Raw genomic sequence first — 16,208 nt, 5'->3', positions numbered from 1 at the left:
GGAGGGGGGAGGCAGGTCAGCAAGGATGTTCTAGTCTGGAAAAGCCTGCAGGAAGAGATCCATCTTAATAGCCTTCTTAAAGGTTTCCAAGGTGGTGATCTGGCGGACCTCGTCCTGCAGGTCATTCCAAAATCTAGGAGCAGCTGCTGGGTCACTGCAGATAGTCTAGTCCTCTTCAGTTGAAGCAGATTCTTCCCAGCGGAGCAGAGAGTGCGGAGGTTGATATGGGAGAAGGCGCTCCCGCAAGAAGTCAGGACCCAGGCCACGTAGGGCTTTAAAAGTTAAACCAATACTTTGTATCTTGCCCAGAAGCTAATAGGCAGCCAGTGAAGGGATTTTAAAATTAGTATGATGTAGGCAGATCTAGGTGTGCCAGTAACCAGCCTGGCTGCCATATTCTGTACCAATTGAAGTTTCTAAACTTGACACAAAGGTAGCCCCATGTAGAGCGCGTTACAAAAGTTGAGCTGAGAAGTTACCAGCACATGTACCTATGTTTCAAGGTCTTCCTGCTCTAGGAAGGGGCACAGCTGGCATTTCAGCCAAAGCTGATAGCAAGCGCTCCTGACCGTTGCATCCACCTGTGCTGTCAGATGGAGAGACGAGTCTAGGAGCACCCCCAGACTGCGAACAGAATCCTTCAGGGGAAGTGTGACCCCATCCAGATCTGGCTGGCACAACTCCATTCCTGGACTGGGAGTCCTATTGCAAGTACCTCCGTCTTACCTGGATTCAACTTGAGTTTGTTTTCCCTCATCCATTACCGCATTAAGACAGGCATTCAGAGGAGGAATGCCATCCTTAGTCACTGCGTCAGTCTGAGACACAGAGAAATATATTTGGGTGTCATCAGCGTACTGATAACACCCCGCCCCATGTCTCCGGATGATCTCACCCAGTGGCTTCATGTAAATGTTGAACATCATTGGGGACAGAATCGCACCTTGAGGTACACCTGACCTAAGCTCCCTCTTGGTCGAATAACTGTCCCCAAGTGACACCATCTGGAATCTACCTGAAAGAGGTAGGACTGGAATCACTGCAAAGCAGAGCCTCCAATTCCCAGCTCTCTCAGGCATTCCAGAAGGATACCATGGTCAATTGTATTGAAGGCTGCTGAGAGGTCCAAGAGCATCAGCAGGGTCACACTTCCTCTGTCGATACCTAGATGGAGATCATCGACTAAGGCGACTAAGCTGTCTCAACTCCGTTGCCCGCCCTAAATCTGGTTTGAAATGCATCTAGAAAATTCATTTCTTTCAAGACTGCTTGGCGTTGAACTGCCCTCTCAATTACCTTGCCTAAAAATGGTAACAATGAAACAGGCCTATAAATGCTTCAGTCCAGGGGGGGGGGTCAAGGGAAGGCTTCCTTAAAAGTGGTTTAACCACTGCCTCCTTAAGGCAGGGTGGGAGGTAGCCTTCCCTAAAAGATGCATTGATTATGTTCTTCAATAATAACCTGGTGGTGTCACCCTCCTGTATGGCCAGCCAAGAGAGGCAAGGATCGAGAAAGCAAGTTGTCTTTTTCACACAACCAAGCTTGTCCACATCCTCGGTACTAACCAACTCAAATTGATCCAGAATAACAGTATAGGCAGAGGTGCTGGATACCTTGGGTCTCAAACTGCCAACCTTCCAATCATCAGAATTGGCATCTTAACCACTTTGCCACCACATATATCAATTAGTAAAGTTTTAAAGATATGGGGGAAGGGACTCAAAAACACAGAGTCCCATGATGGCGACATTCAGTTCAATAAACAGGACAAACAATTGGTCCCTTCATTCCAATTCTGCGTTTGTGCTGGGTGTGTTGGGGTTTTTTTTTTGTTAGTTTTCTTTTCGCTAATCTCATTAGTCACCCACTCCCAAACCATGTTTACACTCTCTAAGACTAAAGAGTTATTACCAATTGGCAGAAAGACCTGCTGGAAGAAGTCTCAGCATCACCTGCAAACATATATAATGTCTTTGCAGGTCAAAGGTGTAGAAAGAAGACTTTAAAAAGGTGTTAACATTTTCATATGTGAAGCTAGAAGGCAGGGAACATCAACAATCTAAAATATGTGGATGACATCATACTACTAGCAGAAAAATCACAGACTTGGAACATTTACTAAGGAAGATCAATGAAGAAAGTGCAAAGGCAAGCGTACTGCTGAACATAAAGAAAGCAAAAATAATGACCATGGAAGATCTACAGTACACAAGTTCAACCTAGATAATGGAGAAATCAAAATAGTTAAAATCTTCATACATTGATAAGAATGGGGATTGCAGCAAAGAGATAAGAACACTAGGAAAAGGAAGGGCAGTCATGAAACAACTAGAGAAGATCCTAAAGTGTAATAACATACAGCAGAGCACTAAAGTCAGAATCATCCAAGCCACTGTATTCCCCTTCACCATGTACATGTGCGAGAGCTGGACAATGAAGAAAGCTGGCAGAAAGAAAATAAACTCATTACACATTTAGTGCTGGAGAATCATAGAATCATAGAACTGGAAGAGACCGCAAGGGCCATCCAGTCCAACCCCCTGCCATGCAGGAAATCCAGATCAAAGCATCCCCGACAGATGGCCATCCAGCCTCCGTTTGAAGACCTCCAAGGAGGGAGACTCCACTACACTCCGAGGGAGTGTGTTCCACTGTCGAACAGCTCTTACTGTCAGGAAGTTCCTCCTAATGTTGAGGTGGAATCTCTTTTCCTGCAGCTTGAATCCATTGCTCTGGGTCCTAGTCTCTGGAACAGCAGAAAACAAGCTTGCTCCCTCCTCAATATGACATCCCTTCAAATATTTAAACAGGGCTATCATATCACCTCTTAACGTTCTCTTCTCCAGGCTAAACATTCCCAGCTCCCTAAGGCATTCCTCATAGGGCATGGTTTCCAGACCCTTCACCATTTTAGTCACCCTCCTTTGGACGTGCTCCAGTTTCTCAATGTCCTTTTTGAATTGTGGTGCCCAGAACTGGACACAATATTCCAGGTGGGGCCTGACCAAAGCAGAATATAGTGGCACTATTACTTCCCTTGATCTAGACACTATATTTCTATTCATGCAGCCTAAAATCGCATTGGCCTTGTTAGCTGCCGCATCACACTGTTGACTCATGTTCAACTTGTGGTCTACTTGGACTCCCAGATCCCTTTCACATGTTGTCTTCTTAAGCCAGGTGTCCCCCATCCTATATCTGTGCATTTCATTTTTCCGCCCTAAGTGCAGTACCTTACATTTCTCCCTGTTGAAGTTCATTTTGTTAGCTGTGGCCCAGCTTTCTAGTCTATTCAGGTCATTTTGAATTTTGATCCTGTCCTCTGGAGTATTAGCTATTCCTCCTAATTTGGTGTCATCTGCAAATTTGATAAGAGAAAAGTGCTGAGGGTACTGTGGGCCAGAAAGACTAACAATGGGTCCTTGAAAAGGTCAAATTCCAACTCTCCCTGGAAGCAAAGATGACAAAACTGAGGTTATCGTACTTTAGCCACATCATGAGAAATCATGGCTCACTTGAAAAGATGATAATTTTAGGGAAGGCAGAAGGCAACAGAAACAGAGGAAGACCACATGCCAGATGGATAGACTTAATCAGGGAGGTCATGGGCCTGAATTTGCAGGACCCAAACAGAGCAGTGGAGGATAAGGGGTCTTGGAGATGTCTTATCCACAGGGTTGCCATAGTAGTCTCAAAAGCAGTTAGCAGCAGCAGCAACCTTTTCTTTGGGGCTGTACACACAAGTGAGGACATGCTGCCCTTCTTTGCTGCGCAATCTTGCCGCAGCAACCAACTGGCGTAGGAACGCTGCACAGCAAAAAAGGAGCCACCTAGAGCTGCTCCTTTTTGCAGTGTGATTAAGGACTGCATTGCGCTGCTTCCTGTAAGAGACATGTGGGTGCACAGACACCCACACATCATCTACAGATCCCCCGTGTGGGTGCTGTTGCTGTATAATGGTGCCGCCCGCATGTCATAGAGCTCGGGAGCGTGTCGTTGGTGCACGGTCCTGAGCCCTTCTATCGCCGCCAGGACACCGCTTCCTGATGGTGTGTACCAGGCCTTTGTTATACTTCATGTAACATTTTTCAGCAATAAACAGGACACATAAGAAATAAAAATGTGCTTTTAAAAAACCTATTGAGTAGAAATATGTCCATATAACTTAATAACCTCCTATTGTCATTTTTCTTTCCTCCCCTTTCTACTCCACTGTTATTTCATAAAGTTTCTCATGGCTTAAACTAATATTTCTAATAAAGGTGCAGGGTTCTCTTATTATTTCATTTATCTTTCTAGGTGTAAATTCTTCTGACACTTATATCTTTATAAGGATTCTCTAGTTTTTGACTCAGTACTTTCAGAGACTTAATTTTTGCAAAGTTAAAGGCCAGGGATAAAGTAGAAATGATATCAATACCTTGAAGAAGGATACAAACATGTCATCCAGTTTTGAGAAAAATTTGGGTTATAAATAAATATTATTTTGCAAAATAACTAACATTCATACAGTTGGTACTACCTGATATTTTCAAATGCCAGTACTTCAAATGCATTTTACATTACTCCTCATATGAAATTTCTCAACAACTAAAATCATCAGAAGATAATTTAATCTTCTGCATGTCTCCAACTCATAGTTGATATAACTAGGGAGAGGGCCTATTCCACGGCAATGCCCAAATTCCAGAATTTCTCTGTAAGAGAAGTCTGCCTTGCCTTTTTTCTGACTGTCTTCCACTACTACATGAAGATGATCCTTGTATAGATTGAAGCTGCAGTTTTGATCCCACCTATCTTTCCTACATTGCAATTATCTTTGTGTGGAAAATAGAGACCCTGTTCAACATTTGCAATACATGAAATTATGATTTTTATAGTGGTCACAAACAACAACAAGCCTTCCTCATTTTCCTTCTCTCTCTCAGTTCCAGATCAGAATATCCTGGTTTAATCATAATGTACCATCACATTTGAAGAGAGAAACTATGGTTTACTCAGTCCCTGCAAACCAGGACTGCAGACCATGATTTGATCCTGTTGTCTAGGGAGCGCTTCAACTAGCCTTTCAGTTTGGATGTCACAGAAAACTCTGGTTTATTCAGCAAGAAAATTTTGCTTTTGTGGAAGGTGAGAAGGGAACACTTGAGTGAGTTTATTAGTCATTTCCATTCTAGCAAACCAAAGATTGTTAGACAGGGGTATAATTTCTGACCTGGTTCAAACAACACACCATGGTTGAGCTAATTTCTTCCAGACTGTAGAGACTATTCAGGTTGTGTTTACATGTTGTCTGGCTATCTCTCTCAGTCACACACATACACATACCAAATCTGATGCTAAAACCTAGAAATTTGCCTTTCTGTTTATCTATGCATAGGACTGGACCTCAAACATTTTCTATGTGTTCCTTTCAAAAATGTATTCCTGCAGGAAGATGCATCTTAAACATTTTTTATTCCTTTTTTAAAAAGAAAGAAAAATCTTCTGGCACTTAGAATTCAAAATACTATTTTCTAGTTTTTCTAGTCTATCATCTTTATATGTCATTTGTTTGAAAAAGCTATGGCTCACCAGTGTGCACCTACAGTGTTCGATTTTCCAGTGATAGTGGTGTGTGTCCATGGGGTGCCTATGTAACCCATGTATGCATCTGGTGTACTCTCTTAAATCCATGATATATGAAGCAATACTACTTTCTTCTAGTGAGAATACTCAGTAAGCGCTGGTGGGAGCCAAACTGGTGTACTGGCTTGAGCATTAGACTGTGACTCTGAAAACCAGGGATGAAATTTTGGTTCAGCCATGGAAATCCACTGGGTGAATTTGGACAGTCACACTCTCTCAGCCTGAATGGAAGGCAATGGCAAATCCCCCTGAACAAATTTTGCCGTACATCTCTGCATATACCAAAATTCTGACAGCAGACCTTGGTAAAATCTTACCTGCAACATAGTCTCCAAATCCAATTGTTGTTAAGGTGATAACTACAAAATAAATGGCATCTAGTGTATTCCAGCCTTCTATGTGCTTGAATATGACTGCAGGAAGAGCAACAAACAGCACACAGCCAAACAATATGAATATTATTGTTGATATGATGCGAATCTTTGTCTGACTCACATTCCATTTCTAGGGAGAAAAAAGAAGCAAGTGGAAAAGGGGGTAGAAAAGGAGAAGAAAGAAGTCATTATTAGAACCACTGCATTTTCATATAGGTGTAAGCATATGTGTAAAATGTGTTCGCTGATTTACTAAAATCAGCTTAATGCAACTGAAACTATGTACTAGAGTATCAAAAGACACTATGTAACAAAACTGTACAAACAAAACAATAAGATAGCAGAATGAACTGAAACTATTTGAAAAGTACAAAGCAAACCATTTTTACTATGTGCCTAAATGCTAATATATGACTATATTGGCAAGTGGTCCACTCTTGAAAATTCACTCCAAAGATGTGCCATGGTTATAGTAAATGAACTGTCCCTAGCAGGTCTACAAAAATTTATAGGAATATTTTAATGACTAACAAATTTCTTAAGGTCAGATAGATCTCTGTAGTGAGGGGAGGAAAGGACTGGGATGTAAGGCCTTACAAAGCTCCTGTCCACAGTTGTAGCTTATGACAATGCAATTGTCATTTTCTGAGGGTGGAGTCAGTTTTCCAAATGTCAGTTTATATCACAGGACATACTTTTTGACTCACAGAACAGCTTGCTGGTCATGGGTTAATTCAAATTCCCTTCTGTGGGTGATTTTGTAGTCAAACTGTTTGGCACCCCTTTTTTAGGTGAATTATCTTCATCTATCCAGGTAAAAAATAGAAGGGCTCTTACTGGTATGGTATATGATTTCTTATCAACAAAAAATTCTGGCTAGAATCCTGTATCAACTACTTTACTTCTTTGTCAGAGAGCTCTAGTAGTATAGCATTGAGCCACAGCAGTTAAAGTGGTGTCAAATTGGATTGTCTCTGCAGTGTAGATGCAGCCATTGTCTTTTACACATTTCTTGGTTAAAATGGGTTTACTAACAGTTAGGAAACCCTGTATGGGAGAGGAAGAGAGCAGGGAGCCTTTTGGATAGTTTAGTTTTTCCTCCCAGTATTCAAATGTCCCAAAATATTCTGGAGAATTTTTCTGAGAAGAAAAATGCATGTTTTTTGTTTTGTTTTAAAAAGCAAACCCCTCATATTCTCTGCATGGGGAAATCCTCCAGAATATTTTGGGATGCTCAATATGGGGAGAATACTGCACAGAAATATTCATTTTTTCCCACAATAGAGAGAAAACTATACTAATTAGTGACTGTGAATGTATACATCCCTAGCTCCGAGTACTCCAGCCACTACTGATATGTTGGAATTACAGTACTAACTGCATTCTTGAGGAAATTGAGAACAAGTAGAGTTTATAGATGATTGCCAGAAAGCACAAGCTCGATGCCAGTAAAGGTAGAACTGAGTAGAATAGAGAATTCAATAGTTTTGTACAAATCAACCAATGAAAAATGCCCCAACTTCAATATCTAAAACCTTGCTTGACTGAGGGGGGGGGGGAGCAAATGTTTCAGGCATATTGGACACCTCTGTATCTTTTTGAGAAAGAAATTGGCCATTTTGCCCAAAAGCTGGCAATATAATAGACAGTAGTTCTTTGTGGTATGTGATGGGGCAGTGTTCCTGTTGTGACTAGATGTAATACTGCATGCTAAATCTATATTAGATGTATCTTTGATACCTGCACACAGGTATGTGTTTTTAAACGAAATTCATGCCACTTGGATCTCAATGTATGGTGAACTTGGCTACACTTGTGGAGACTATGACTAAAAGACCCAGATTCTCAAGTCATTTTTTTCATACATCATTTCACGGTCAGAAGATTTTCCTGCATTTGCTGCTCAGACACCTGTTTTCTACAGACAGCAAATAAATACATATGGTCAGCTTGTATGTACAAAGCTATATCCTAGGTATTTCTCTCCAGGTTTTTGACAAAAAAATTGCCAAAAGAAGTGATGATGTAATTTATTTCAAATGAAATATGAGGCTCAATAACTTGGTAGAGACCTATTTAGTATATTTTATATATGGATTTTTGTAAGAACCACTACAATTTGTTTAGGAACTAGCTAGCGTCTATGACTTCCACAATTTATGTGTTTGATCCAGGAATCGTAATGTACTACCAGTACTTGTAATCTGTAGATCTGTTCTTAGTTTGTTTTTCCATATGTATTAGTATTGTTCTTTGCTGTCCTATTATTTTGGTAGTTAAGGTTGGAACTGAAGTGAACCCATATAATTGCCCTGGGCTTGCTCTTATTATTAAAGCAAGTGTAGTGATTCCTTTGCATTGCTTGCAAGTTGCCCTCTCACTGAGCTTCCTTTTCCTTCATGCTTTCTTGTGCAATGTATTATTATAACTTCCAAAACAAAACGCCTTTGGCAAAGGCATTACAGAAGAATCAAGGGTTTACAAGCGACTTAGGCTGAACTAGATGCTGCAGACAAATTAGTATAACTCATCTTATGACTGTTTATTTTTTTTTTTAAAAGCAGCTTTGGCATACAACAATGTGAAACAGAGACGTTGCAGAGATGTTCAACTACTTCCCCATCTCTAGTTCTCCGCCCTATGTACCACACAATTCAACCCAAACTGTTTGCTGGAAAAAATAGCTTGGAAACTCTTGTAAAGGGGAGGTAGGTTACAATCTCACCCAATTTCATTTTCATTTTACTATGTTCTTCCCAAAGTTGCTTGTTCAAAAGGAGAACGGTGAAGATGAAAGGGGTAAGTTACACATCCTTACATGGAACATTTAGTTTATTTCTGAAAGGCAAGGGCAAAATCTCAGCTCTATTTTACACATAGCTGACTTTTACCATTTCAAAGGATCTTTTGTAATAACAAATAGTTAATTATGTTGCACTATTTTGATGTAGATTCTAGACATCTTGTTATCTTTTTAAAATATTTACATTTATTTACATTTCAGGAAAACATCTTCAGCATACTCACAACAAATGTGTCTTCAACTCTGGCGATTCCTTTCCCAAATATGGTCCCTAGCTGATCTCCAACTCCAGCCAACAGAAAACCAAACAGTGGAATTCCCAGTAAGGCATAGATGATACAGAATATCTTTCCACCTTCTGTACGTGGTGAGATGTTCCCAAATCCTAAATTACAAACAACTTGAGCTGTTGATAAATCAGTTAAAGGCATTAAATTACAAATCTAATTAGTACTGAAAATAAGGACACTTTTTAAATACTCCCTAGGAGTATATGTCACATAAAATCATTCATATGAGGTCTTGCCCTAATTATTTTGCTATACACACCTCAAACTGAACAGCACATGCGGTATGGTGCAAAGAACCATTCTGTCTTTCTAACACAGAACACTGAAAAGAACTGTTCCAAGTGGGTAATTTAGGCAGGCATCCAATTCATTTTAAAGGGAATTTGGTCCTTTTGAACAGGATCAAATCCTCATTGATAATCACCAAAGAATTCATGTTTGCAATTTATTGTAAAATATGACCTTTTCTTTACACAGTATACAGGGTTGAATCCAGATGTGCTCCTCTGCAAACAGGTCTCCTTCCATTTGCAAAGGGACCCAGGACCCAGCAGAGGCCTCCCACTGAGTTGCGGGAATAGCTCCCTCCAATTCCTCCATCCATCTGCAGACTTCAGCACTATTTTCATGTTGCTCTGGAGGCTCTCCCAACTCTCCAATAGAGAGCAGGTGATGGCACTGAAGGTTTGCAAGGGAAGAATAAGAGAAAATGTCTGTTCTGCCCACTGGCTTCAATACTAATGGAATTTCACTGAATATTAATATGGGTTCAGCCCAACTAGTGCACAACTGCAGTTACCTTAAGAATACACCCTGTCCAAACAAAAACATAGCAACAAGAAAAGAATTTAAAATACAACTCTGGTTATAATTATGTTTTGTGTGCATCTAGCATTTGGAAAAACAACTGAAATTTATCATGTGTTATTTGTTTGTTACTTATCATTTGTTGCATTAATGCAATCTCTAAAAATCAAAACTCCATTCAATATCTTTGGAAATTGTACTATACTCCTTCCTCACAACATCATTGTTCAGTATTTTTTCCTTCCCTAAAAAGGCTTAGTTACTGGAAATGAAGAGTTTAAAAATATTCTAGTACTTTTTGGTTTTCGCCCTTTTGCCTTAGGCTCTGCGCCCATCATTTGAATGTCATCCCCAAGAACCTATCTGAAATTGAATTCAGCCTTTGGCCTGAAAGAGCTTCTCACCTTTGATCCATAATAAATCTATAACACAGCTTATTTGCAGAAGCATTGCTTAGAAAACATGGGAGCCTCTATTTAATTAAGACAACTGTGTGAGATTATTATGGTTTTCCTCTACTGGTAAACCATGCTGGAACATGGCTGCTCCACCTCCTTGCAGGGGTTATTAGAACAACTACCTGGAGAGCAGGAGAGAAAGAAGAGACTAGCAAGGTGGGTCATCATCTGCTGCTGATACAACAAGCTGGAACTGAGCTCCTCCTCACACTCACATAAATGATCAGAACAAAATGTTATATGAGGAGGAGAGGAATAACAAGTGAACTATCATCATCCCAACATCTTTAAATGCTCCACTTTAACCCTTTATAACAACCTATTAGAATTTCCCATTGGCCTTTCTGTAATTCTTGTCAACTGAAAAGCAACATAAGAATGTTTAAATAAATGTTTAAATTCAATAAAGATCAAAAAAAAAAAAAAAGAATGTTTAAAATAAGTAGTAAGTGAACTGGAACTCCGAATCAGAAATCTTTCCACAGATCATGTGGTAATGATGTTCAAGAACACCTTGTACAATTTACCTATATATTTATGTTCATTCTAATCACCTTTCAAAGCTAACAGGGAAGTTCAGAGCTTAGGATCTCTTCCGGCAGGCCTTTCCAGATTAACCATCCCGGCCCAGGTTCCCAGGTTCCCTGATTCCCTCATTCCTCCCGTGGCCCCATCTTAGAGATGGTTGAGGATCAACAGAGGGATATCAGGGTTTTTAGTTTTAATTGCTGTTTTTATCCTTGATATTGTATTTTTAATATGTTATACTATTTAATACTGTCTTAAGGGGGGGAGGGATAAAGTGTTTTTAATTGTCATATTTTATATTTTACTGTTGTTAACCGCCCGGATTGGTTTGCCAGAGGGCGGTATACAAATAAATAATATTATTATTATTATTATTATTATTATTATTATTATAGTGTGAATCTGATCCAGTTTCCCTTTCATAGGGGTCTTCAGCTCTCCAAAGCATTTGGGGGATGCATGGGAAGAATTACAGGGGGATACAGAATCTGTCCCACTGGCAGATGGACATAGTTGTATACAAGCTGTGGTGTATCTGCTTGTTAATATGAATATTGTATGCAGAATAAGAAAGAATAAATATGAATTAAAATATCAAGAGAATGAAAATAAGGACATAAAGTCGGGAATAGCCTTTAATGAATACTCAATCAGTAATATTTAGAATAAGTGATACATATAGCTGGCCAAGGAGACCATGACAATAATAATTTTGAATGAAATAATGAGATGCCCAGAGAACACCTGTCACACAGTTTGAAAATCTCTTCCACATTAGTCAAATATTCCAGTGGTTTTTTTAGTTGAGAAAGAACACTGCCACATAATTACCTTGTTTTAATTCATCTGCTGCTTAGCACTGTTCTACTTTTATCATGATTTTCACCCTTTCACAGTATTTCTCATCATGCACGTAATATCTCTCTTGTTGGTACTATTTTAGTATTCTATAATCATGCTGCTCTGCTTTGGCACATGCTGCAGAAATCATGGTATGGAAACGTCCCTTGCAGTTACAAAATATAAAATTATCTTGTTTTCAATACATTACTTTTTTGAAAAAGTAAATCGTATTTTAAACTGAGATTAGTTTGCACCTTGTTCATAGGAACACTATGGCTGGTGTCTTACATGAGACACAGATGTGGCAAAATGTAGATAATTCATGATTTGTACTTACACATATATACACTCCTGAGTCTTGTGGGAAGGAGAGAAAGACATGTTCATCTCTTCACATGTGAAATACATTATGGACGTCCATTTCCATTTCATGCAAAAAGTGAAATAGTGCTATTCATTTACATTTCCCTCTCTTTCTGTCCCACATCTTCTATAAGGGTACCTTCTAGTTGGAATCCTCTGGGATTATAAAAGCAGGTCTTCTTTTTCTGAATGTGTACAAGTTACTATCCAGTACCTCTTTACGCAACAGCTTTGCATGGTAGCACAGTAACTACCAAATGGCACCCAAGTGAAATTCTGTCCCCAGAAACTAATTGGTCATGGGAATGAACTTGGAAAATTACCAGTGCCACCACCAAGCTAGCAACTTTTGTCCTCCCTCTCTTCTGACATCTGCACCTATGTGTCAGTATACTGCTGAACTTTATATTCCACTACCTTAAAAAAAGTAATTTGATCTCTAGCTAAATGAGGGATGGGCAAATGCATGGAGGAACATTCCTTCCCCCTCCTCCAGTGGACTTCCCCCAATAGGCTATGTTAACACTTTCTGGTGCACTTGATGTGATGTCACATACTTGGCTAGTTGACATTTTCAGCTGATTTTCAGACCAAAACAGGTACAGTAGACCTTTGGTAACCACTGGGTTTGATCCAGGATCACCCCTGCCCCCCCCCCCCCCCCCCCCCCCGCCCATGGATACTAAAATCCATGGATGTTCCATTACACAAAATGGATAATAAAACTGTGCCCCTTATATAAAGTGGCAAAATCAAGTTTGGGTTTTGGAATTTATATATTTTTTAATATTTTCAAGCCACGGATGCTTAAAATGTGGGTAAAGAATTTGTGGATATACAGTTAAACTGTAATGTTTGGTTGTGGTTTCCTTCATTCATGGGCTTTTTTCCAGTGAAAAATCACCCCAAATCTTTGTCTGTCTATGGCCAGCAAATGATGTGGAGGTGTACAATGTACAATATTGGGAAATCAAGGTTTGGGAGAGAGCATGGAGCATGTTACTTCTCTAGAAACACAAAAATCCCTTGGGTTGCATCTGCACTGCAGAAATTATGCAGTTTGACACCACTTTAAGTGTCATGACTCCATCCTATGAGATCCTGGGATCTGTAGTTTGCTGTGGCACCAGATCACTCTGGCAGAGAAGGCTAAATATCTCAGAGATGGCTAAATCCCAGGATTTCATCGCACTGAGCCAGGGCGTTAAAGCAGTGTCGAACTGTATTATTCTGCAGTGCAGATTCAGCCTTGGACACATGAAATCAAAACTTACATTGCTTTTGATTTATATCCAAAATCTTATGGCATACCATGGCATAGTTAATCATGCATTTTGCATGTGAATATTTTTTTTTAGGCTATGAGCAAATGCACATGCACTTCAACCAAAGATACCCTGATCTGTAAAATCTATTAGTAAGTAAAATATGGGGGTATAGAACTAGAAACAGCAGGCTGTACATTTGCAAAAATCTTTCCTAGAAATCCTGCTGTCATGTCTAACTTAATTTCCTAGAATCACACTTCGATTTTAGTGAGAGAAAGCTGTCTATAATTACTCTGTTCAAGTTGCTAAAAAGACTATTAATTGGTTATTTAACCTTGAAGAAAGGTTTAAAATAAAATAGAATCCAAGCAACTTACTGTGTCTGATTCATTTTCAGTTTTAAGTGCTACAGAACTTTCCAGCTTCACACATAGTTGACAGAATGTCAACTTATGTCACCAGAAGTTCAATGAAGCTATTATGCCATGGTCTGTGTGGTCTTAAATCTAGCTTTTAATAAAATATAATATATGGATGTGTCAATGACTTCAATAAAAGATGGTATGGATCTTGAATCATGGTTTAGAAAACCAGTCTTGAGCACTGAGACTGGTGTGTCACATTGACAGCCTGCTATCTGGCTTGTTATCATCTGTATCTGGTTCATACTCATGTTCCTTCTCAGGAGATATTATACTGTGCCAGTTCAGAAGTTACCAGATGACCCAAACAGGTCTCAAACACTAATCTATGCTGATAGATCAGTGTTCCTCATATGCTTTCAAGTAATTTTGCCCAGAAAACTCTACACTTAAACTGTGACAGACTTACAAGAAATGGAAAGCCATTTCAATCTTTGTTTACCTATTGGAGAAGTTCACACAAAATCTAGCATACACACACCACACACCACACATGTATAGTACTTCAGGTCTCCAAAATGCCTCCCAAACACTCAAGGCCACCTAATGGCATCAGAGAAGTACCAGTAACATTTGTGATTTGTGACTTGGTCTTTTAGATTCTGTACCAGGTCTCTATGGTGATGCTTTTGCCTGTAATCTCTGTAATTTTAAAAGTGGAAGTGGAACTAGGGATGTCATCCCATAATATGCTACAGTGGGCCCTCCCCTTATGCAGGGATCCGTTCCGGATCCCTCCGCATAAGGGGAAATCCACGTGTGCTGGAGCCCCATTAGAAGTAAAGGGGCTCACGCCCACAGCAGCACAATGGTGTGCACGCGCCATGGGTGCACACCCCATTACCTCTTCCAAGGTGCACAAGGGGCTTTTCCGGTGCGGCTTTCAGTGTATGCCCTGTTTAAATATTTGAAGGGATGTCATGTTGAGGAGGAAGCAAACTTGTTTTCTGCTGCTCCAGAGACTAGAACGTGGAACAATGGATGCAAACTGCAGGAAAAGAGATTCCACCTCAACATTAGGAGGAACTTTCTGACAGTAAGGGCTGTTTGACAGTGGAACACACTCCCTCAGAGAGTGGTGGAGTCTCCTTCCTTGGAGATCTTTAAGCAGAGGCTGGATGGCCATCTGTCGGGGATGCTTTGATTGAGATTTCCTGCATGGCAGGGGGTTGGACTGGATAGCCCTTGTGGTCTCTTCCAACTCTACAATTCTTTGATTCTATGAAAGCTGCATATGCCAAGCCCATGTAAAACATGATGCACTGTATTTGAGAACAAACATTTGGGGAAATATTACAAAAGTCTAATATTAAATAGAAAAGTCTATGGACAAATTACAATTGTTAGTATGCATTAGAGTCAACACTTATGTGAATTCCATTGAGTCAATGAGTCTGCTCTCATTGGAGCTAACGACTGTTTTTAGGCCTAGATTTTATAAGACAGAATTACAAGCTTTAGGCATTTGAGCTATTAAACCATGAAAAATATGGAGTTTAAGAAGGGACACCATATTAAAAAATAACAGTATTCCTATGGCATAACATTTTGTTCATGCTGAATTGAATTCACTGTTATGTTTTTCAATAGCTAACTCCAAGAGTAGCGAGAATAACCTTGACTGCACTTCTTCACCGCTCAGAAACAATAAGAAATGTCTGAAGCTCTATTTCTCTTCAGACAATGTAATTTGCTTGTATCAAAACTAGAGAATCCATCTTCTCCAACATCTCATAGATGAAAATCGGGACATGTGAAGCCAAGCAACATCAAGATCAAGATGACAAAAGTTATCAGTGAGGAAGAAGACACAAGCTAGGAAAAGTTGCACCAGTTTGCTTTCCACTAGATCTACAGAGAATGGCAAAATTCTGTCCCATGCTGTTCTTTCCCCTGTGCTAAGTGAATTGAGTCCAAACTAATTTTTGTATTTTGAATTTAGGGTTGAATTTACACACAAGTCAAAAGACCATCCCTCACCCCTCTCTTGGTCTGGCATCATCCTGTTCATATGGCACAGACCAGCAGCTCCAGGCCAGGATCAAGTACAGTAGATAGGATGCCATTTCAATGTATTCAGCCCAACCAGCCCTTAGCCAAGTTTAGAATAACTAGCTGTTTGCATTCCCAGAAACTCCCAGAAACTCCACTGCTACAGCTGGTAGTGTATTGGACTGCATGCCCCCTTACCTGTCACTGCCTCTGCCATTCTCCTTGAAAATCCCAGTGATGGCCTGTGATGTCAAAAGGTGGTGCCACATGGTGAAACCAGGCAACCCATTTCTGCACTTGCATACGGAGAATGGTAGTAGCAGTGACAGGTGAACTGGAGGAGCTGTGGCTCCACGGCACAATGGCAGGCGGACATCTGAACATTCACCTGTTACCACAGTGGATCAAGTGAGTTCCAGGGTAGGAACAGGC

General features: G+C 40.1%; 1 protein-coding gene and 1 long non-coding RNA gene across 4 annotated transcripts in view; one reads left to right on the top strand and one right to left on the bottom strand.

Moving 5' to 3' along the window:
• Positions 1-10,646, top strand: part of LOC121919490 — a 36,957-nt gene extending 26,311 nt beyond the window's left edge. The window contains exons 2-3 of the long non-coding RNA XR_006101487.1: positions 8,567-8,710; positions 9,573-10,646. This is a non-coding gene — a long non-coding RNA (uncharacterized LOC121919490). The remainder of the gene's footprint in view (positions 1-8,566; positions 8,711-9,572) is intronic.
• KCNK2 (potassium two pore domain channel subfamily K member 2) overlaps positions 1-16,208 on the bottom strand; it is a 125,880-nt gene that overhangs the window by 42,726 nt on the left and 66,946 nt on the right. For 2 of the 3 annotated variants that reach the window (XM_042446131.1, XM_042446134.1), the window contains exons 4-5: positions 9,030-9,211; positions 5,946-6,132 (exon numbers count right to left, since the gene is read on the bottom strand). In XM_042446131.1, the coding sequence (XP_042302065.1) occupies positions 5,946-6,132; positions 9,030-9,211 (369 nt within the window). The remainder of the gene's footprint in view (positions 1-5,945; positions 6,133-9,029; positions 9,212-16,208) is intronic. The other variant, XM_042446132.1, reaches the window with a different exon arrangement.

The sequence above is a fragment of the Sceloporus undulatus genome, chromosome 1 (genome assembly GCF_019175285.1).
Source record: "Sceloporus undulatus isolate JIND9_A2432 ecotype Alabama chromosome 1, SceUnd_v1.1, whole genome shotgun sequence".
Taxonomy (NCBI): Eukaryota; Metazoa; Chordata; class Lepidosauria; order Squamata; family Phrynosomatidae; genus Sceloporus; species Sceloporus undulatus.
This window is presented reverse-complemented; position numbering and strand designations above follow the sequence as displayed.